The 22,104-nt window shown below is 41.1% G+C and overlaps 2 protein-coding genes across 6 annotated transcripts in view; one reads left to right on the top strand and one right to left on the bottom strand.

The window, feature by feature from the left end:
- The window catches only part of brca2 (BRCA2 DNA repair associated), a 71,970-nt gene that overhangs the window by 42,301 nt on the left and 7,565 nt on the right, over positions 1–22,104 (top strand). For 4 of the 5 annotated variants that reach the window (XM_052025496.1, XM_052025498.1, XM_052025495.1 and 1 more), the window contains exons 19-24: positions 1,520–1,675; positions 5,426–5,573; positions 10,391–10,515; positions 14,081–14,279; positions 18,907–19,073; positions 20,764–20,902. In XM_052025496.1, the coding sequence (XP_051881456.1) occupies positions 1,520–1,675; positions 5,426–5,573; positions 10,391–10,515; positions 14,081–14,279; positions 18,907–19,073; positions 20,764–20,902 (934 nt within the window). Of the gene's footprint in view, positions 1–1,519; positions 1,676–5,425; positions 5,574–10,390; positions 10,524–14,080; positions 14,280–18,906; positions 19,074–20,763; positions 20,903–22,104 lie in introns of those variants that run through there. The other variant, XM_052025499.1, reaches the window with a different exon arrangement.
- Positions 1,761–22,104, bottom strand: part of LOC127575639 (NEDD4-binding protein 2-like 2) — a 100,980-nt gene continuing 80,636 nt past the window's right edge. Inside the window, exon 7 of the mRNA XM_052025509.1 lies at positions 1,761–2,636. Within this exon, the coding sequence (XP_051881469.1) occupies positions 2,603–2,636 (34 nt within the window). The 3' untranslated portion in view covers positions 1,761–2,602. The remainder of the gene's footprint in view (positions 2,637–22,104) is intronic.

Below are 22,104 nucleotides of genomic sequence, written 5' to 3'. Positions count from 1 at the left end.
TTATCCATTTGACCTCACACATTGGTAATTGAAAAAGGTGTCTCGTATTTGACTTCAATGGTTGATCAGGACTATCTAGATGTGCTTCCTTTCTCATTTTGTTCTAGAAGAATACAATTTGTTCAAGGTGGTTCACATCAGAAATAGAGAGCAAATTTCTGTCCTTTACATATCCCTGTTCTCCATCATGCCAGTTATGTTTTGTCTGTCCTGTTCTATGTGAATCTCAACCTGTTGCAATCTTTTGTTACAAGTGTACTGAAATTTACTTTTGGATGATAAATGTGAAATTTTGACATTTTATAAAAGGACATAACTCTGCAACTGCACTCAATCTGAATAGATGTTTTGTATCACTGAGATGTGTTTGGGCATTGCTGCATTTAAGGAGAGAGCTAGTTAAATGCTTTTGAGAGAAATAATTGCAATAATGTATTGATAAGGTTGGACAGGTTGGGGTGATGGAAGGCTTGGATGAAACAAATAGTCGTGGATCATTTAAGTTGAATAACCTATTTCTGTGCTATATATTCCATGTCATTCATAGGACCAATAGTAGCCCATTCAGCTCCTTGTGTTACACCAGTTAGTTGGATTAAGACTGATCTGTAACTTAGCTTCATTTATCCATGCTTGTTCTCCATTGCCTGCTAGCTTTAACTGATAAATCTCAAATTTCAATTAATCCTGACTTTCTGTTTTGGAGTGGAAAGATTCTACACATCTACTTTGTATGGAAGTTCCATGATTTCCACCCTAAATTAGCTTTGCAAAATTTATGCCACTAACATTCTTTGTATTTGATTTATGACTCATTTCAGAGTTAAAATACTAATTACTATTTTCCTTTTTAGAATTATCGGTGCTAGTGCCTGTAGAATTACAGGATCTGCACTGGTTATTCAGTGGATGTGATACCATACAAGAGTTGTTTTAAAAATGCAAAGGAACCCACCATCTCTATTCGGTGTGTGCATTTGCCTCTGGTCATAATTGTGTGGTTGATTCTGAATGTCTTTGGTTCTAACTAGATTGGCAATAACCAGTTCTGTTTAAATCACAAGAACGAAAAACCTTGTTATTATGCTAGGGCATTTTGTTACCAGATAAAAAGGTTATTTGGTGCAATCACTTGAACCAAGAAGTTGACAGATACAGAGTCTATAGATCTTCATTTTGCCAACATTAATATTGAACACCAACCAGTCCATTTATTCTGTCCTCAGAATTTCCTAATTCTGTCGCATAGCTTGACTGTGGTGCTATGCATTCCATTTTCTTCAAATAAAATGGACTGGTTGGAGATTCTGCTGCTTTGTTTGAAAATCCTATCCAAGAGTCAGTAATGTAAAGTGGCTGGATAAAATAATGTAATAGTATAAACTGGCTAAGATGAGGTTGCATTAGTCATTCCTAGTTTTTTTTGTGCAAAAGTGTAAAGTAAATAATTGTTGGATTTGTCTGTAACAATAAAATTGCAATATCAGCAGTAATTCAACATAATCTGTTTTAATTTTAGATATCAGCCAACAGTACAAGACCTGCTCGATGGTATGCTAAGCTAGGATTTCATTGTGATCCTCGACCTTTTCCATTGCCACTATCTTCCCTATTTTGTGAAGGTGGAATGGTTGGATGTGTTGATGTGATTGTTGTAAGAATTTACCCTATACAGGTATGGAAAACATGGTAAAAATTGTTTAGTTTTTTGTTTTAGATGAGTTCTTAAATATTTTTAAGATCACGGAACATCATTGTTTAAATTAAATAAACTCTTTAATTAAGTGAGTGATGCTTATGTTTTTAGCGATGTGCAAAGCTAACAGGCTTTTTCTTATAAGTCTTGTGCATTTGATATCCTATCTTAGCTACTATATTTTTCCTAGCATGGTTTTTAATTGTTCACCACTTAAGAGAATGAAATTGGGTTATTACTGTCACATATACAGAGGTACAGTGAAAAGCTCGTCTTGCATACAGTTCATACAGATCAATTCATTCAGGTAGTACAAGCTAAAACAATACAGAATGCAGAGTAAAATATCACAACTACAGAGAAAGTGCAGTACAGGTAGACAGGAAGGTGCAAGGTCATAACTAGGTAGATTGTGAGGTCAACAGTCCATCTTATTGTTCTAGGGAACTGTTCAATAGTCTTACAACAGCGGGATAGAAGCTGTCCTTGAACATGGTGGTACGTGCTTTCAGGCTTTTGTATCTTCTGCCTGATGGGAGAGGGGAGAAGAAAGATGTCTGGGGTGGGTGGGGTCTTTGATTATGCTGGCTGCTTTACTGAGGCAGTGAGAAGGGTAGGCTCCTTTCTGTGATGTGCTAAGCTGTGTCCACGACTCTCTGCAGTTTCTTGAGGTCCCTGGCGGAGCAGTTGCCATACCAAGCTGAAATGCATGCAGATAGGATGCTTTCTTTGTTGCTTAGGTCCTCGGGTCTCTACATCACATGCTCCAGTGGGTTCCAGGAGTTAGGTCTCAGTTGTGGGGCTTGGTGGGGTCGGCTCTTCACCCTGCACAGGCTTTCACGTGAATGGGTCTGTCCTAGGCCTCACTGGTCGTTTCTATCTGGGTCCGGGAGTCGGGTCAGTAAATCAATTGCTCCTGGAAGCCGGAAGATCATCAGCCCTGTAAGAAGATTTAAAAGAACATTATCAGTAATTCTTAGAGACATAGAATTTAGATTTAGTAAAAGTAATGAGCAGATCTGCAATGAGTCACCATGCTCCAGTGCGTTGCTCTATTTACCCATCTGCTGTCATGGAGTGGGAACTTTTGTTTTAACTTATTTAATCAACTAATTTCGATATTAAATTGATAGTTGGGGGGAAAAGAACATATTTTCTGTGTATTCACATAGAGTGCAGCGTCCTAACAGTCGTACACAGTTGGTAATTACCCTTAATGTATATACATTTTCTCTTTTTGACATTTTACTGTTGTAAATCTCTGGGATAAATCCATCGGCCCTGTGCTTCCAGTGAGGAGCCATGGTGAAGAAGCACAGATCAGAGAATTGACACTTCATTGCTTTATCCTTTTATTCAAATTTTCTTTTGTTGGATTCTTTACTGAACAAAGGATTTATTGTGTCTTTGCAGATCATACCTCTGGGCAGCAAAATTTTATACTGTGCCTTGTGAATTAGTAACAAAAAAGAATTATCTAAGATTGACATGTTTGGCTAAAACTTCCAGTTTAATGTTTACAAGGCTTACTTACGTTTTTAATTCTGTTATAAAGCTTGATTACACTGATTTTTGTCATGGTTGTGTTAATGTCAGTCAGGAGCAGACAAATTGTTCATTATTTCCAGAGATAGTCAAGGGTTGATGTCAGTGGATCTGCACTTGTATTTAACATAGAACAGTACAGCACAAGACAGGCCCTTCGGCCAACCATGCTGCCAATTTAAACTAATCCCATCTGTCTGCATGTTGACTATCCCTTGTCTTTCTCCTTTAAACTTTCCCCCTCTTGCCTTGATATCAAATACTAGAGGGCATAGATTTTCCACCCAGGGGAAAATACCATCTACCCCATCTATGCCCCTTACAATTTTATATACTTCTCACTAGAGGGCATAGGATTAGGTTGAGAAGGGAAAGACTTAAAAGATATCTGAGGGGCAACTTCTTAATGCACAGGGTGGTGCATGTATGGAATGAGCTGCCAGAGAAAGTAGCTGAGGCAGGTACTATAACAACACTTAAAAGACATTTGCATAAGTACACAGATAGGAAAAGTTTAGAGGGACGTGGGCCAAACGTGGGCAAATGGGACTAGCTTAGGTGGGCGCCTTGATCAGCATGGACAAGTTGGGCCAGAGGGCCTGTTTCCATGCTGTATTATTTTATGAATCTAGGTCACCCTTCAGGCTCTGCTCCAGAGAAAACAATTCAGGTTTGTCCGACCTTGTGCCTAATACTCTCTAATCCAGGCAACATCCTGGTGAACCTCTTTTGTACCCTCTCCAAAGCCTCACCAGCTTCCTGAAATGTAGCGACCAGAACTGCACGTAATACTCTAAATGTGGCCTAACCGAAGTTTTGTATAGTTGCAACATGACGTGCAACTTTTATGCTCAATACCCTGACCAATATAGGCAAGTATGCTGTATGCCACCTTTATCACCCTATCTACTTATGTTGCCACTATCAGAGAGCTATGGATTTGCACCCCAAGATCCTTATGTACATCAATACTATGAAGGGTTCTACCATTTACTGTATATCTTCCTCTTGCATTTGACCTCCCAAAGTGCAACACCTCACTCTTGTCCAGAATAAATTCCATCTGCCATTTCTCTGCCCATATTTTCAATTGATCTATATTCTGCTGTATCCTTTGACAACCTTTCCTCATTATCCACAACTCTGCCAATTTTCATGTCATCTGCAAACTTACTGATCAGCCCTCCTGCATTTTCTTCCAAATATAGGTCCCAGCACTGATCCCTGTGGGACACCACTGGTCACAGACCTCTGGCCAGAATATCAGCCCTCAAATTGGCTGAGCCAATTTTTGAATCCAATGCACTAAGTCTCCATGGTTCCCATGTTTTAATCTTCAGGATTAGCTATATCAATTAATAGATAAATTGCTGTGCTGGATGAGGAAGGAGTGATTGGTGGTAGACACAATGTGAACCTTAAGTCCCAACTCCATACTGCTTGGTATCTCCTACATCTTGGGTGGTTGCCACAAATCATTCTCCTTGAATAGACTATGACCTCTGATTTTCAGCAATGTCTTTTTTGGTAGGGGCCTGAACTTGAGCAATGGAGCACTTTCCTTCAGGTGGAATTTTATCGTTGGGTCCATTCCTACAAGGAACAAGCAATTAGTGAGATGGGTCTTTTTTAATTAAAGGCTGAATGTGAAGATCTGAGCAAAATTTTTATTTTTGTATTATATTATTCTGATATATCTAGTATGTTTAGCAGAAGACACCCAACTCCCAGCCTTGATCCTTCACCAGCCCAGCCTTGATCCCGGGTGGCACATTTTCAATAATGGTCACTTTAAATTTGCAATATAGAAGACATTTTACCATAACACTGGGGTTACCTGTATTATGCATGATTACTTTCTAGTAATCTTCACCTCCTTACCCTGCTTCATTTACCCTCTGTCTTTGCTTTCTTCTCTTAATCCTTTGTCAACATTGCTGTATTTAATTCTCTTCCACTTATTGCTTGTTCCTCATTGTCTCTGATACATCCTCATTTGCTCAATGTTGCCTGTGGCCCATGCAGTATTACTGTCCAACTTGCATGGGTGATTCTGTAATGTTCTAGTGCATATGTATTGTTAATTAAACTATTTGAATATAGAGTCTTTCTCCAGAGTGATCAGATGGACATTTATTCCACTACATAATTTGTTTCTGCAAAGTGATGTGGTTTTCTTTTTAGTGGATGGAAAAAAGCACCAATGGAATGTATGTCTTCCGGAATGAACGAGCAGAAGAACGGGAGGCTCAAGTACACCTTGAAAATCAGCAAAGGAAGCTGGAGATGTTGTATGCCAAAATTGAAGCTGAACTACAGGATCAAAATAGGGGTAATGCAACCAAAATGGATATCCTTTAAAGAAATCAGCCACGTTTGTTTAAAAGCTATGATTGCTGGGTTTTATTTCGTACATGTAGCAGTAATTAAATAGGTTTTATTATTGGTATTGGTTTATTATTGTCACTTGTACCAAGGTACAGTGGAGGAACTTGTCTTGCATACCGATAGTACAGATCAGTTTAGTACAGAGTGCATTGATGTAGTACAGGTAAAAACAATAACAGTACAGAGTAAAGTGTCACAGCTACAGAGGAAGTGCAGTGCAATAAGGTGCAAGGTCACAACAAGGTAGATCATGAGGTCAGAGTCCATCTCATTGTATAAGGGAGCTGTTCAATAGTCTTTTCATAGTGGGATAGAAGCTGTCCTTAAGTCTGGTGGTACGTGCCTTCAGGCTCCTGTCTCTTCTACCTGATGGAAGAGGAGAGAATGACCCAGGTGGGTGGGGTCTTTGATTGGCTGGGCTGTGTCCACAATTCTGCAGGTTTTTGCAGTCCTGGGCAGAGCAGTTGTCATACCAAGCTGTGATACATCCAGATAGGATGCTTTCTATGGTGCATCGATAAAAGTTGGTGAAAGTCAAAGGGGAGAAACCAAATTTCTTTAGCCTCCTGAGGAAGTAGAGGCGCTGGTGAGCTTTCTTGGCCATGGCATCTATGTGATTTGACCAGGACAGGCTGTTGGTGATGTTCAATCCTAGGAACTTGAAGCTCTCAACCCTCTCGACCTCAGCACCATTGATGTAGACAGGTGCATGTACACCGTTACCTTTTCCTGAAGTCAATGACCAGCTCTTTCATTTTGTTGACATTGAGGGAAAGGTTGTTGTCATGACGCCATTCCACTAAGCGCTCGATCTCCTCCTCGTACTCCGACTCATCACCATTTGAGATACGGCCTGCAGCACTGGCATCATCTGCAAACTTGTAGATGGAATTAGAGCAGAATCTGGCCGCACAGTCATGAGTGTATAGGGAGTAGAGGGCTGAGGAGACAGCCTTGTGGGGCACCAGTGTTGAGAACAGTTGTGCTGGAGGTATTGCTGTCTATCCTCACTGATTGTGGTCTGTTGCAATCAGGTTGTAAATGCAATCAGAAACTTTTTTTTAATAGATTGATTGCATGCTTGTATTTGTGTTCTGTGCAACAGATGATCGACATTTTGCACTAACCCATGTTGACATTTTTAAACTTGTGCTATGATATTATTGATAATCTAGATTTTGGAGAACCATTGTCGTATTTAGCTGGTGAAGTTTTCCTCAAGGCAATTGCTCAAGTGCAGTGAGGGCAAAATATTCTAATGGGTAACTCCAAGTAATTGTAGCTGCTTTAAAAGTAGGTGGGAAGAAAGTTTAATAGTTCAAATATGCAGAATTTTGTTTAAATGTGGATAATGATATTTATAAATCGGATCACCTAGCACTGCCTTTTTAAACATTGTTATTGGAAAATCTATAATTTTGCATGCAAACTTAGAAACACTAGGCTATTATATGTCAACTATTTAATACACTGCCTGGACAAACTGGGTCATGTTTTTCTGCTGTGTTTTCTGCAAACTGTTGGCCACTTGGAGGCTCATGTTTTCAGTGTTCTATTCATTGCAACTGTGTGATTTAAGAGGTCACTCAGAATTGACATACTTGTGCTGCTAATACTGGAGACTGCTGCTGATGACCATAGTGACTTTTGGTGAAGTCCACTGCTATTTCAGCACTCTTTACTTCCTTTTCATGGGTGCTTCTGTGGTGGTCCTGCTGGGTGTTTGCGCAAACTGGAGCTACAAAACAGGTATTGGAGGTATGGTAGTTACGCTCTGGTACCCTGTGGGAGGAGGTCTTGTATCTAGGCTTTGGAGAGTTGGAAGTAAAAGCACAGTCCCCAAAAGGGCTCAGTGAGCCAAAGAGCAACTTTTCTGAAGGCTGAACCTTTTTAAATTCATAGTGGAGGACTTTTGACCTTCTGTCATTGGGGCTACAGACATGCCTCTGGACCTGGATGTATCTGTCCATTGAGATCAAGGTCACTGATACTCAGAACTCCCTGGGCTTCAGATCATTGGTCAAAGTAGAGTTTATTGTCATATGCACAAGTACATGTATGTATAGGTGCAATGGAAAAACTTGCAGCAGCATTGCAGGCACCTAGCATTATATAAGCAGCATTCACAAGAAAAACATAAATTAAATGTTATACACAATGTTTATAAGAAAGAACACAAAACAAAAAAAAAGTCCATTTTAGTGCAAAGTGGTTATAGTTTTGCTAAACTGTAGTGATTAGGGTTTTGCCAGTTGGTTCAAGAACCAAATGGTTAAAGGGAAGTAGCTGTTCTTAAACCTGGTGGTATGGGACTTCAGGCTTCTGTACCTCCTGCCCAATAGTAGCTGCAAGAAGATGTCATGTCCCAGATGGTGGGGATCTTTGATAGATGTTGCCTTCTTGAGGCAGCACCTCCTGTACATATTACTGATGGTGGGGAGGGATGTGACCATGATGTATTGGGCAGAGTCCATTACTCTCTGCAGCTTCTTGCATTCTTCTACATTTGAATAGCAGTACCAGACCATGATGCACCCAGTCAGGATACTTTCAACAGTACGTCTGTGAAAGTTTGTTGGAGTGTTTGGTGATGAAAGCTGAACCCCCTTAGAAAGCAAAGATACTGGTGCGCTTTCCTTATGATTGCATTTATGTGGTGGAGCTGATCTTTATTCTGTGTTCTAGTTTGCTGCAGATCACAGCATTAGAGAGGTTACTGATGCTCTCTACTTAAGGCACTCAGCCTTTGCAAAGGAAATAGTTATGCTGAACAGATGTGCAAATTTATGAAGACTACAAGTTTCCTGAAGGATCAGGGGGCCACTGGACTGCACTCGTGAAATGCTTCAGATTCCCCTTTTGGAATACAAACCTTTGTGCAAGTTGAAATGTATAGTACTCCCTTAATGTATAACACAGGAAACTATGATAATAAATTGCTCATGCCCATTGCCATGTATCTGGGGAGTTCACATGACCCTTTTTTTCCATGGGTAGTCTGCATTGCCCTCCATTTTTTAAGTTATCACTAAGTGTAGGGCTCGTTCCTGGGGGATTTTTATCATCTAGCCATGGTCATACAGCATGGAAACAAGCATTTTGGCCAACTGACTCTGCTGACCATCAAGCACCTATTTTTTTTTCTACACTAATTCTACCTTCTCTTCTTACACTAATCCATTGTGTTTTCTCCACATTACTATCATCTTCCCCCAGATTCTACCCCTCACATACACTAGGGGCAATTTACAGCGGCCAATTAACCTGCCAACCTGCATGTCTTTGGGATGCAGATGCAACCCGGAGGAAATCACTGTGGTCAAGAGGAGAACATGCAAACTCCACAGAGACAGCACCTGAGGTCAGGATTGAATCCAGGTCTCTGGCACTGAGGCGGCAGCTCTACTAGCTGTGCCACTGTGCATCATTTTCTTCTTGCCTTTAACTCCTGTCTATATTCCAAGTAGTGCATCTGAAGACTATTGCATCATGTGCTGAAGACTTTTATAATAATTATCACTGAAACCCTCTGGTCCATGATGTGACTTGGGTGTTTACACTGGGTCACTCTGCAGTCTTCTGGGGAGGGCCTCATTTGACAGCTCTATTTGAAGTGCAACTCTGTAGCTGGTTGACATCACACAGCTCTTAAAGAACAACAATCATTTTACTGGTGAAGTCGAGCAGAGCTCTGATGGAGCAGGCTTGAGAATCCATACCCTGTCCTCCTTTGAAAGCAGATAACAACTCTATGAGCTGCTGCCCCATGGGAATGTCAATATGGCCTGGTACTTGAGGTGTATGGGGGTTTCATGATCAGAAATGCCGCACTGCTGGGTTAGGTCCCATGATAGGTTGCAGATGAATTCTTCAAATTACCCTGCCATATTTTGCATTTTTTCAAAGGTCAGAAAATGTGCTAAGCATTTTGAAGTTCGTCTATGTGAGGCTTCCTAAGAATGATCCTGCATTTTAGTCCTCACTTGAGTCCTCCAGGACAGTACTGATGCTCTGCCTTTTCTTCAGAGGCGTTGGCACACTTCCCTCCCTATGTCTCTTGGCTAAATGCAACCTGCTATTGCTGGTTTATCTCTAATCTAATCTGTTCACCACCCATAGTACCGGTATCTGAGCAAGTGCTTTATAATTCTATTGTAGTCTTGCTGTGCGGAGCAGTGGGATGAAAGGTTAGTATCTTCTGAGGCTGCAGTGATAAAGACAAAGGGAAGAGTATGGTCATTGAGAGTGTCTATTAGTATCATGTAGTATGACTGGTGCACTAGATATACCTGGATAGAATATTCGTTGCTAAGTGAAAAGGATGCATGATAAAAGATCCAGAAGATAGCTACATATTGGTTATCTGTCACCTTGGCTAGGTTGGGGGCTGTGGCCTGAGTGATACCAGTATCAGGAAAAGCCACCCCTTCAGCCTGGTTAGCCTCTGAGGTAACCAAGTTTTTACTTGAAACCTTATTTTGGACAACTGTATCCTGAAAGGCAAAAGGAAAAATTACTTGCAAATTGTAGTGATGATCTGGTTATCCCACTCTGTGTTTGCATATGCATGCACATGTACCTGGTGGAATACTAATCTTTGCAATTGAATATAGAAGCAAAGAGGAATACTAAAGTTATACAAATCTTTCTAATCTGATTGTGACAGGCTACAATCACTGCTGTGTGGCGTCCAAGATGTGCTGACTTAAAGTACGAGAACAAAGTTGACTACATTAATTGAAAATTCTTGTTTTTTTTAAGTTGACAAGAAGGAAAAAAGGGAACACAAAATGCAGATGTTAAGTGAACAACAAATCATGATGCTTCAAGATGGAAAAGAGTTGTATGAAGCTGTCCAGAATTCTTCTGATCCATTATCTGTTGAGGTAAAAATGTATGCACTTCCTTCTTCCCCTTTTTATTGCATATATAGGTAGCTGCTCTCCCAATTCACACATCCTACCTCCAATTGATCACTTGAATGTCATGGCATTCAAGCGATCATCAGGTGTTACTTAAATATGATGAATGTTTCTGTGTTCATAAACTTTTTGGGGAGTAAGTCCAGGCTGCCACACGTTTTGGGTAGAAACACTCCCTTACTTTCTCTTTCCGCAGAAGCTGCCTAACTTGTTGAGTGTCTCCAGCACTTCTGTTTTCGTTTCCTCACTTGTGTTCTAGCCCTTTCCTAAGTACTTTAAATCTATGCTTCCCCACCCCCATCATTGTCAAAGGAAAAAAGAATCTTCCTATTCACCAGTTCTAAGCCTCTTATAATAACATACTGAATTTAAATCTATTCTCAGTTTCCTCAGCAATCCCAGTCCAACTTGTCTCAAAATCAAAATTCTCCTGTCCAGCCATCATTCTCATAATATCCTCAGCACTCTATTACTTTCACATCTGCCTTCAAAGTAATGAGCATACACATATGTAGTAATCCAGATGTGAGCTAACTAGTGTTTTCTACAATCTCCCTACTGTTTTGTTTAAGAAGGTTAAGTATCCCTTTAACCACCTTGTGAATCTGTCCTGCCAACTTCCAGATTCTGTTAACGTGGATTTGACAGTCTTTCTATTCCTCTAAACATGTTCAGTATTTTGTAATGCCTTGCCTCCATTTTCGACAGTGAATTCCACTTGCCACTTCCCTCCTCCCTAAATGAAATACACTGACATCTTCCTACAGTCTACAGTTTGCTTGCTTTCGACCACATTGTCATTTTGACACCATATGGAAAACTTTTTAAGCATGTCTCCTACATGCCTCTAAGTCATTGATGTATACCATGAAGAACAAGGACCTAGCATTGAGCATCTATTGAGGGAAACACTGCCCAGTCCATCACAGGCACATCACATCCTTCCATCTGGTCCATCTTCACAGTGCGTTACACCAGTATCATCAACGATGCCTTTCACCCTGGCCATTCATTCCCCTTGAAAGCCCGGACAACCACACTCAAGAACAGCTTCTTCCCCATTGCTGTCAGACTTCTGAACCAATCACCTCTTTCACACCCCCTTCCAAGTGATGCTGCCACATTTTCTTAATTCTACCTCCTCCGTTTTTGTCACTATAGTGTTTCTTTTTGCACTACTATACTTGGCACCATTCTGTTGTTTTGGACCCCTCACTATTTATTATTACCATATATACTTTTTTTATCCTGTGAGCTTCACGTGAGCAAGAAATTTCTTGCACCCTTGGATATATGACAGTAAACTAATCTGATCTGAGGAACTGAAGTCTCGCCTGATCAGCCACTCATGGTCACAGAAATTAATTGAACCAATGATGTTTTTGTGCTTCAAGTTTCAAGAAGACTAACAATGCACAACCAAATAATTGATTGTGGCATTGTTTGCAATAGATGATGTCTGCTTCAGTAACCTAAGACATTTGGTGTTCTTGTGTTGGTTGTATTCTGAGTGTTGAACTCAAATTTTTTTTTGATATATTTTATTTTGTTTTCCTTGAGGGTAAAACATGTCTGAACAATTTTCCATATTGTCAGATTTTTGCCAGCATGCTAGCTGTACTGGAACAGCTTGGCTTGAGGTGCAGCTAGTTCTGAAGTTGTCTTCATTACTACAACTGGGATGCAGTCTGAACATAGCCTTTGCCATTTCACATGCTCTTAACTGTATCTTCATACCAGATGGAGTTAATTGAATTGGCTGAAATCTAGTTCCATAATGGTGGAGATCTCAGGAGAAAGCTGAGGTGTGTCAGCCCACTTGGCACTTCTGGCTGAATATGGATGTGAATGTTTCAACCTCAAGTGCTCAGGTGCATGGCCCAAGTGGTGGTGCTAGCTGAAAGAAAGTGGTTACAGGCAAGTGAATAATAAAGGTATATCTATGGGAGGATAAATGGGCAAAGACAAATCAAATCAAACTTACCATAAGACACGGGCTGAGTGGCCTAATTCTGATCCTATCGAGTCTGCTCCATCATTTGATCATAGCTGATTTATTTTTCCCTCTCCAGCACTATTCTTCTGCCTTCTCCCCATAACCGTTGATGCCCTTATTAATCAAGAACCTATCAACCTCCACTTTAAATATACCCAATGCCTTGGCCTCCACAGCCATCTGTGGCAATGAATTCCACAGATTCACCACCCTCTGGCTAAAGAAATTTCTCCTCATCTCTGTTCTAAAGGGATGTCCCTCTATTCTGAGGCTGTGCTTTCTGGTCCTAGACTTCCCCACTACTGGAAACATCCTCTCCACATCCACTCTATCCAGGCCTTTCAATATTCAGTAGGTTTCAATGAGGTTCTTCCCCCCCCCCACCACCACCACCACCACCCACCATCCTTCTAAACACCAGCAAATACAGGCCCAGAGCCATCAAATGCTCCTCATACTTTAACCACTTCATCCCTGGGATCATTCTCGTAAACCTCCTTCGGATCCCCTCTAACGCCAGTATGTCCTCCTTGGATACGGGGCCCAAAACTGCTCTCAATACTCCAAATGTGGTCTGACCAATGCCATATAAAGCCTCAGCATTACGTCCTTGCTTTTATAGTCTAGTCCTCTTGAAATGACTCGAATATAAAAGCAAGGACATTGTATTCTATTGCACTTCATTTGCTTTCCTTACTACCAACTCAACCTGCAAGTTAACCTTTAGGGAATCCTGCACTAGGACTCCCAAGTCCCTTTTGCACCTCCAGTTTCTGAATTCTCGCTGTTTAGAAAATAGTCTATGCCTTTATTCCTTCTACCAAAGTGCATGAACATACACTTCCCTATAATGTATTCCATCTGCCACTTCTTTGCCCATTTTCCCAACCTGTTCAAGTCCTTCCACAGACTCACTGCTTCCTCAACAGTACCTGCCTCTCCACTTACCTTTGGCCACAAAGCCATCAATTCTGTCATTCAGATCATTAACATATAATGCGCAAAGTAGCGGACCCAACACCGACCCCTGCAGAACATCACTAGTCACTGGCAGCCAATCAGTTGAGGCCCTCTTTATTCCCACTCTTTGCCTTCTGCCAGTCAGCCAATCTTCTATTACAGTTAGAGGAGAGACTGGAATATTCTGGAAATGAAACTAGAAAGGCTGATTGCCTGAAGTTATTGACTTTGGTGCAGTCTGGTTTATTTTCAGTTTTCCTGGGAAGAGAATTCCAAACACTATGAAGACCCCTATTGTTTAAGTCATTTATTTTCTCCTTGGTTTTTTTTGTTGGAACATGTTGATTTTCAGCTAGCCTGAATTGACATCCATTATGCTGAAGCAAAGCTATGCTTGGGTGTTTCCTCACCAATTTCTCTGTTACATTGAGAGCATTTTTCAACAAGTATAGGTTTCTGTCTGGGCATGCAGGTCTGTGCAGCTCTACATTTATTGACTGACGTATGTCTAGAATGCTGTGAGTTTAATGTTATTCCCTGGAATGAAGGATATATATTGTATTGACTTTGCAGGCTTGTTTGTGTGAACAGCAGTTAAAAGCTCTGAATAATTACAGACAATTGTTGAAAGAACAAGAACAGGTCCAGATTGAGGCTGAATTCAAAAAAGCATTAGAGAATGCTCACGGTGATAACGGCTACATAAAAAGGAATGTCACCCCTTTGTGGAAGTTATGTGTTATGGACTACAAAAGCCAGGACAGTAGTGCTGGTGAGTGTTTGATGTGATTGTTAATCAGTATTTAATAAATTTATGGTAAGGGTATTATTCAATCAAATTGATCAGTAGAATCCTCCTTGAAATAGCATCATTGAAAGGCTATAATTTCAACTCCATTGAATGCCTGTTAAAACAAAAAGGACTTTATAGTATAAGTGTGTATGGAAAAATGCTAGCTAAATATCCTTAACCAAACATTAAGTTTGTCCAAACAAAGGTGATGACCTTTGCTTAATAATGGAAGATCTTCTTAAATTTGGCTGCCTGCAGAAATTCATTGGCAGCTATTTGAGCTGCTGTGTTGTAGTGCTGTAGTATGGGTCCAATCCTGACTTTGGGTATTGTCTGCATGGAGTTCGCATGTTCTGTGACCATGTGGGTTTCCTCTCGTTGCTTCGATGTCCTCCTTTTGTCCCAAAGACATTCAGGTTGGTTAATTGGCCACTCTAAATTGTCCCTAATGAAAGAATCTGGGGGTGGAATTGCTAAGAATATGGGGAGAATAAAAAAGGGATTAATGTAGGATTGTTATAACTGGGTGGTTGATGATCAACACGGAGCCTGTTTCCTTGCTGTATCTCCCTATGACTTAACCAAGGGCCCACAACCTCAATGAAGTCGCGTTAAGCAAGTCTGCATCATTGCCCCAATCTTTCTCTCAATCTTTCTTGTCTCCGTGCTATATCTCTTCTCCACAGGAGACATGAAACTGCAAATACTGGAATCTGGAGTAAAAAAACAAACAGCTCAGTGGATCGAGCAGCGTCTGTGGAAGCAAAAGGATGGTTGGTGTTTTGGGTTGAGACCCTGCATCAGGACTGAGAATGTAGAGGGAAGATAGCCAGTATATAGGGATGAGAGGGAGGAGTGACACAGAGGCTGGTAGGTGGTGGTAGAACCAGATTTGGTGGGGGGGGAGGGGTTGGAAATGATGGGCAGATGAAACTAGGTGAGGGAGGGGGATAGATAAGAAAAGTGAATCAAGAGAAGAAATCCAGGGTGGATAGGTGTGTGGGTGATGGGCAGATGGAACCAGGTGGGGGAGTGTAATGAGTCTTGGGGTGAAGGGATGGAAAAGGGGAACAAAGGGAGAGAACTTGGGTGGAATGGTGAGAGTGGGGAAGGAGAATGGGAGTGGATTACCTGAAATTGGAAATTAGCAGTTGTAGGCAGAATACGAGGTGCTCTAGTTTGTGTTTGGCTCACCGTGGCAGAGGACAAACAGGTTGGTGTGGGAATGGTCTGCAAGATAGTTGCATGGTTTATGGTTGGACTTGTCAATGTAGAGGAAACTACATTACAAGCATCAAATGCAATAGCCCAGATTGGTTGAGGTGCATGTAAATCTGACTTGCCTGGAAGGGCTGTCTAGATCCCTGGATGGTGGTGATGGAGGAGGTGAAGGGACAGTGTTACACCTACAATTGCAGGGAGGAATGCCAGGCAACAGGGAGGGAGGGGTGGGTGAGTAGGAAGGGATGCCCCAAGGAATAGTGCTCCAACCACGGACAGCATTTATCTAAGATCTGTGAAAAGAACAACCCTGGTAGACACTTATTTCTGCCTGCTCTTTCCCAATTGAAGCTATCTTTTCATACCTTGAATCTATCCAGTCTCCCTTTTGTCCAGTACTCTCGTCTACATCCAGGACACCTCTCATCCCCTCCACTATTTTGACAACTTTCAATTCCCTAGTCTCGACCACCTTATCTTTTCCATGGACATTCACTGTCTATACACTGTCACTCCCTGTCTTTCCTTTTTTTTCTAGAGCAAAGACCCATCTAGTTCCCTCCCACTAACACATTTGTCTGCCTGGCGGAACTTGTCCTTGCCCTCAGCAACTTCTCTTTTGATCCCACCCACTTTCTAAAAATCAAAGGTGTAGCCATGGGCACTTGTATGGATCCCAGCTACACCTGCCTGTTGGCTACATGGAACCATCCTTGTTCCAAACTTACTGACACCCCTCCCTCACTTTCTGCTACATCATCGACTACATTGGTGTTGCTTCCTGCACTCATGCAGAACTCATCAATTTGATCACCTTTTGCCACCAACTTCCACCTTGGTCCTAAATTCACCTAGACTATTTCTGACACTTCTCTTCCTTTTCTGGATCTGTCTGTCTCCAACTCAGGAGACAAATCAGCCACTAATTACCTATTATAAACCCACGGACTCCCACAGCTACCTGGACTGCACCTTCTCCCACCTGTTTCCTGTAAGGCCACCATCCCTTTCTCTCAGATTATCTCTCTCTGCTGTATTTGTTTTCAAGATGAGGCGTTCCACTCTTGAACTTCTGAAATGTTCTCCTCCTTCCAGAAGCGTGGCTTCCCCTCTGCCAAGTTGGAGCCCTCGTGCATTTCGTCCATTTCCCATACATCTGCTCTTACCCACCCTCTCTGCAGGGATAGAGTTGGCGTGGTCCTCACTTCACTCCAGTAGCCTCTGCATCCAGCATATCATCCTTTTGCCATTTCCACTACATCCAATAGGATCCCACGAGTTATATCTTCCCCTCTCCCCCATCCTCTGTACTTTGCAGAGACCACTCTCTTCATGACTCCCTGATCAACTCATCCCTTCCCACCGATTCTGCCCCGTCCCCGGGACTTTCCCCTGCAATTATAGGAGGTGTGTTACTCGTTCCTTCACCACCTCCTCACCATCCAGGGACCTAAATGGTTCTTACGGATGAGGCAGTGATTTGTTTAAATCTCCTCCAACATGGTCTATTTGTTGCTTGCAATGTGGCTTCTTTTACATCAGTGAGACCAAGAGTAGACTAGGTGACCATTTTGCAGAGCACCTGTGCTCTGTCCACAATGGCCATCTTGTATGTCATTTCAACTCCTTTTCCCACTGCCACACCAACTTGTCTGTCTGTGGCCTTCTCCACTGCCACAATAAGTGCAAACTAGAAGAACAACACCTGATGTTCCACTTTGGTTGCCTACAACCCAATGGTATGAACGTTGAATTTTCCATTTTCGGGTAATCCACATCCCCCATGTTCCTTTCTCCCCCTCCTTTCAGTTCACCCAGGTTCTCTCTCCCTTTGTTCACATTCACCATATCTCCTTGTCATTACCAAGACTCATTACCCCCTCTTCCCCATCTCTGGCTCCATCTGCTCATTATTCCACCCCACCCCCACCCACCAATCTGATTTCCTCCTATTGCCTGTCTCAACCCTCCCTCTCACTTCTATATCTCTCAGTCATGATGCAGGGTGTCAACCTGAAAGGTCAACCATCCCTTCGCCTCTACAGATGCTGCTTGACCTGCTGAGTTCTTCAAGCAGTTTGTAATTTATTTCTCCTCCACAAGCTTCCTGATGGAGCGGGACTAATCTACAAGACAAATGGAAACTATTCAATCTACATTGTCTCCACTCTAGAACCAAAGTCAGCCTAGCATCAGTCATTAAATTTCAGTACACATTTGTTGCTTGAGTATTCACACATTCAGGGGCTAAACTCCAAGTCAGTGTAAATTCATTCACTGAGCATACAAGTAAATAGGCCTTCTGCTCAACATTCACAAAATAAAGATCATCAAAGTGCCCTTACTGTTCAGTACTCTTTCAACAATAAAGATTCACTTTGTGTATCTCTGGATCAACTTTTCTCAGAAGAAATACATCACTGACGGTGTTCATTAGCACTTGCCTTTATCCATATAAGGAAAATGTTTGAAGATGAAGACCTCAAACCCTGCATAAAAGTCTTGGCTTACCTGGCTGCCATCCTATATACTTCTGAGTTATGGACTACCTGCAGCAGGCACCTAAAAACACTGAAGAAATGCCACCAATATCATCCCTGCTAAATTCTCCAAATCTACTGGTGAACCAACACCAGTGTGCTCCCACATCCTGAGCACTGAGACCCAAATTGCATTCAGTCAACTCCATTGTGCAGGCCATTATCATTTGCATGTTTGCCTCTCTGACTCCTGGAATGGACACTTTATTCCAAACTCTATCAAGGAGATTATTAGGTGGACAGTGGAAAAGATTCAAGGATGTTCTCAAAGTCTCCTTGTTAAAGGTGTAACATCCTCTTTGGCTCATGGGAATTCCTGGCCCACAACCACTTAAAAAAAAAAGAGGAGCATTCAGGGTGACTTTGAGTACCTTTTGTCCATTTGTCAGGAGCGCACTGCCCAAAGTACTATTTCTATCTTCCCCACTGTTCCACTCATTCCCTCAGGCAATTCTTGCTCCATCTGTTGCAGGTTCTGTAGGCCCCACATTGGCCTCATCAGCGACCTGAAAACCCACAAAACTGAATTGGAAGCAAGTTCAAGGAGTTGCCAAAGAAGAGACAATTTCTGAATTGTTGCTTTCACTTGATTATAAAAATTATTTATTAATATAATTATTGCAAATGTTCTGTATTATTGTTCAGAAGGCTAAGGTAGATAGTATGCAGGAGTTATTACTGGGCAAATAAATGGTATAGGAACAGACATACATAGATGATGCTCTAGCGTTTCTTTAAAAAAAATTGCTTGCAAACTACTTTCTACTCGCCCTTATTCATAAAAATATTTAAATTTTTGTGGGCTTTTGAACAAACACTACCGAGCTTGTATTTCTTCCAAATAGTCTATATGTTAAATATCTGGCGCCCAATTGCCGAGTTACATTCCCTGCTAAAGGAGGGTGGAAGATATTGGATCTGTTATCTGTCTGCTGCATCATGCAAGGGTCGGCATAGTCATATTGATCTGCAGTTGACTGCTACAAAGAAAACTAGATACCAACAGCTACAGGTAATTCAGTTTGATTTTACATTTGGTTTAATATTTTACTGTGATGTGAGCATGTTATATGAAGAAATTTTGATGTAAGTTAAAATGAAAAATACAATGTTATTAATCCTGTTACTCGTCAGAATAATTACAAACTTTTCTTGATTTGTGTGTCAAATTTGAAATCTCAATTCATTAAACAGAGACCTTGGACTGGTAAAAAGAGTATAATAAAATAAACTATGTTAAAATAACTACATGTTGGGCCACAAGTGCAGGGCTGCTGCACAACAAAATAAAGTTGAAATAAAAATAAAGTTCTTGAAATACTAAGCCAGCATCTGTGCAGAGAGAAAAAGTTAACAAATCAGGTCAGTAACCCTTCAGAAGAACTGCAAAAATGAAACCAGTATGTTTTAAGTTGCAGAGAGAAGGAAAAGTGGAAAGAACAAAGAAAATGCACGTAATAGGGCGGAGACAGAGGTTGTCCACGATTTGGTACTTTCAGGGTTGTCTAGTTAGTCTCCAGCATTCTCTTTTTTTTATTACTCTGAGAGGCAGAACATGGTACTTTCAGGAAACCTGAAACAAAAGAACATACTGGAAATATTCAGCAGATCAGAGGGAAACTGAGTTAAGGTGGATGACCTTGACTCAGAACTCCATTCTGACAAAAACAAGAAAAGCTCCTTGTCTAAAATGCTTGAGTTTGACATATAGTCCCAAGAGCTACATCATGAGGAGCTGTTCTTCAAGCTCACGGTGGGCTTCCTTGTAACAGTGTAGGAAGCTAAGCTTAAGCATTAGAGGGCTTGAAGTAGGAGTGGGATAGGAGGCAACTGGAAGTTCAGGGTCAGCTTTGTGTTCTGCAAAGTGGCCTTTTTACCTCATCCACAAACTCAAGCAGTCCTTCTAGGTGAAGAACTAATTCACTAACACTTCGGATCTAATGTATTATATTCAATACTCGCATTTTGGTCTTCTCCAGATTGGAGAAATCATGCAGATTGTGTAATGTTTTTCAGTCTACATGGCTGACTCTAAGCTTCTGGTCCCCTGTCACTTTAATTCTCTCATTAGCCGTATCTGGATTTCGAGGCAGCTCAAATTACTAAGAGCTAATATATCAAGGCTAGAGTTATTGTAGGTGTTTAAGTTGTAGTACATTTAGAAAATTGCTTTTAAATAAAGCTCTAAAAGTAGGATAGGGAGATGTATTTACAGAGCTGGGTGTCTTTGGGAAGGCCAGTATTTAGTACTCATTTCTTTGTGTCCTTGAAGTGGTGGTAAGCAGCCACCTTGAACTTCTAGAGTAGCTGTAGTAAAGTATTTCCACAATATTGTCAAGTTCTTGGCCCAGCAATGTTGAAGAAATGCCTATGGGTTATTTTTCATAAATGTTATATAACATGGAGAGGGAACTTGCAGGTGGTTGAATTCACATGTACCTGCAACCTTGTCCTTTTAGCTGGAGAGGTCACAGATTTTAGGAATTGCTGTCAAGGAAGCCTTGGCAACTTGAGGGTAGATGAAGACACATTTTGGACTGTCAAAAAGTTGTCTGATAGTTGGGCTTGGATCCAAAATGGAGCTGGAGAGGCTAAAATCACCAATTTATTTTGGAGACAATTGGATGTGGCATTGAGGGACCATACACCCATTCTGGGTGGCAGAACAGAGATTCAACAGTGTATTTTTGTTCCTCTTTTAGCCATCTTCCAGTGTGTTAAATCGACTCTACCAACCTAGGCAAGCAGTGACATTTGGCATGCTCTATGATCCATTCTTCAGAGCTGTCTGCAAAGAAGTGGACCTAGCAGGATATGTGATCTACATTTTGGGGAAAACAGGTACTCATTAAAAAGAATTATTTTGCAGGATTTGATGTATGGAACCCTAAAAGGCCATTTGGTTCAATGTAATTTATTCCACAGAACAAATGATTTTTTTTCTTTTGTGAATATTGTAAATGTTTAAGATCCTTTCAAATGTCTTATGAGTGAGCTAGGGCTTTTCTCTTTTGAGAGGTGACTTGATAGAGGTGTACAAGATGATAAGAGGCATAGATCAAGTGGACAGTCAGAGACTTTTCCCCAGGGCAAAAATGGCTAACATGAGGGGGCATAATTTTAAGGTGACTGGGGGAAGGTATAGGGGGGATGTCAGGGGTAAGTATTTTTTTTAAAAGAGTGGTGGGTGTATGGAATGCACTGCTGCCAGAGGTTGTGGAGGCAGATACATTAGGGACATTTAAGAGACTCTTAGATAGCTCTCCATTTTTCTATCATTCATATGGCTGTGGGAGGGAAGATAGACCTTAGAGCAGGATAAAATGTTGGCACAACGTTGTGAGCTGAAGGGCCTGTACTGTGCTGTAGTGTTCTATGTCCTGAAGCACCTTCACAATTGATTACAAGGCTGAATAAAAATTCAAAGGTGTTTCTGTAAATTACAATCTCTCAACTGAAAGAAAATTGTTTGCACAAGAGTCGGGGATTAAGGAAGCCATTACATTATGTTTATAAAACAAAATGCCTGAATTAAAAAAAACTTAAACCTGGGTTAAGGTTAAGCTTAGTTTGTAAATCTTGAATTGGCTCATAGCTTTTCTGCAGTGATCTGATGGAAGCATTTTGTTAGTATTGCTGGATATGAGACTACAGTAAATGGAATTTTTTTTCAAAATACAGATGCTGGAAATGCCAAATAAAAACAATGCTGAAAACCCTCAGCAAGTTGGGCTGCACCTGTGGGAAAAGAAATTGAATTAACGTTTAAAGTCTTGAACGTTTTGACCTGTGACACTAACTCTCTTTCACTTTTCTCAAATGCTGCCTGGCCTGCTGATCGTTTCCATAATTTTCCTTTTTTTTTAAAAAAGACCACAGTATGTGGTAAAATGCCCTAACACAATTAATATCAATTATTAAATGACTACAAATGATGTATTTTGGTGATTTGAGATGTATCAAGTTGTCTGAACTGTTTGGATTGAAAACTCATCCTGGTGAACAATATGCTTATCACATGCAGTAATTTTCAAGTAGAATTA

This window comes from Pristis pectinata, chromosome 11 (assembly GCF_009764475.1).
Source record: "Pristis pectinata isolate sPriPec2 chromosome 11, sPriPec2.1.pri, whole genome shotgun sequence".
Classification (NCBI taxonomy): Eukaryota; Metazoa; Chordata; class Chondrichthyes; order Rhinopristiformes; family Pristidae; genus Pristis; species Pristis pectinata.
The sequence above is the reverse complement of the archived record's forward strand: the minus strand, read 5'-3'. Positions and strand labels throughout refer to the sequence as shown.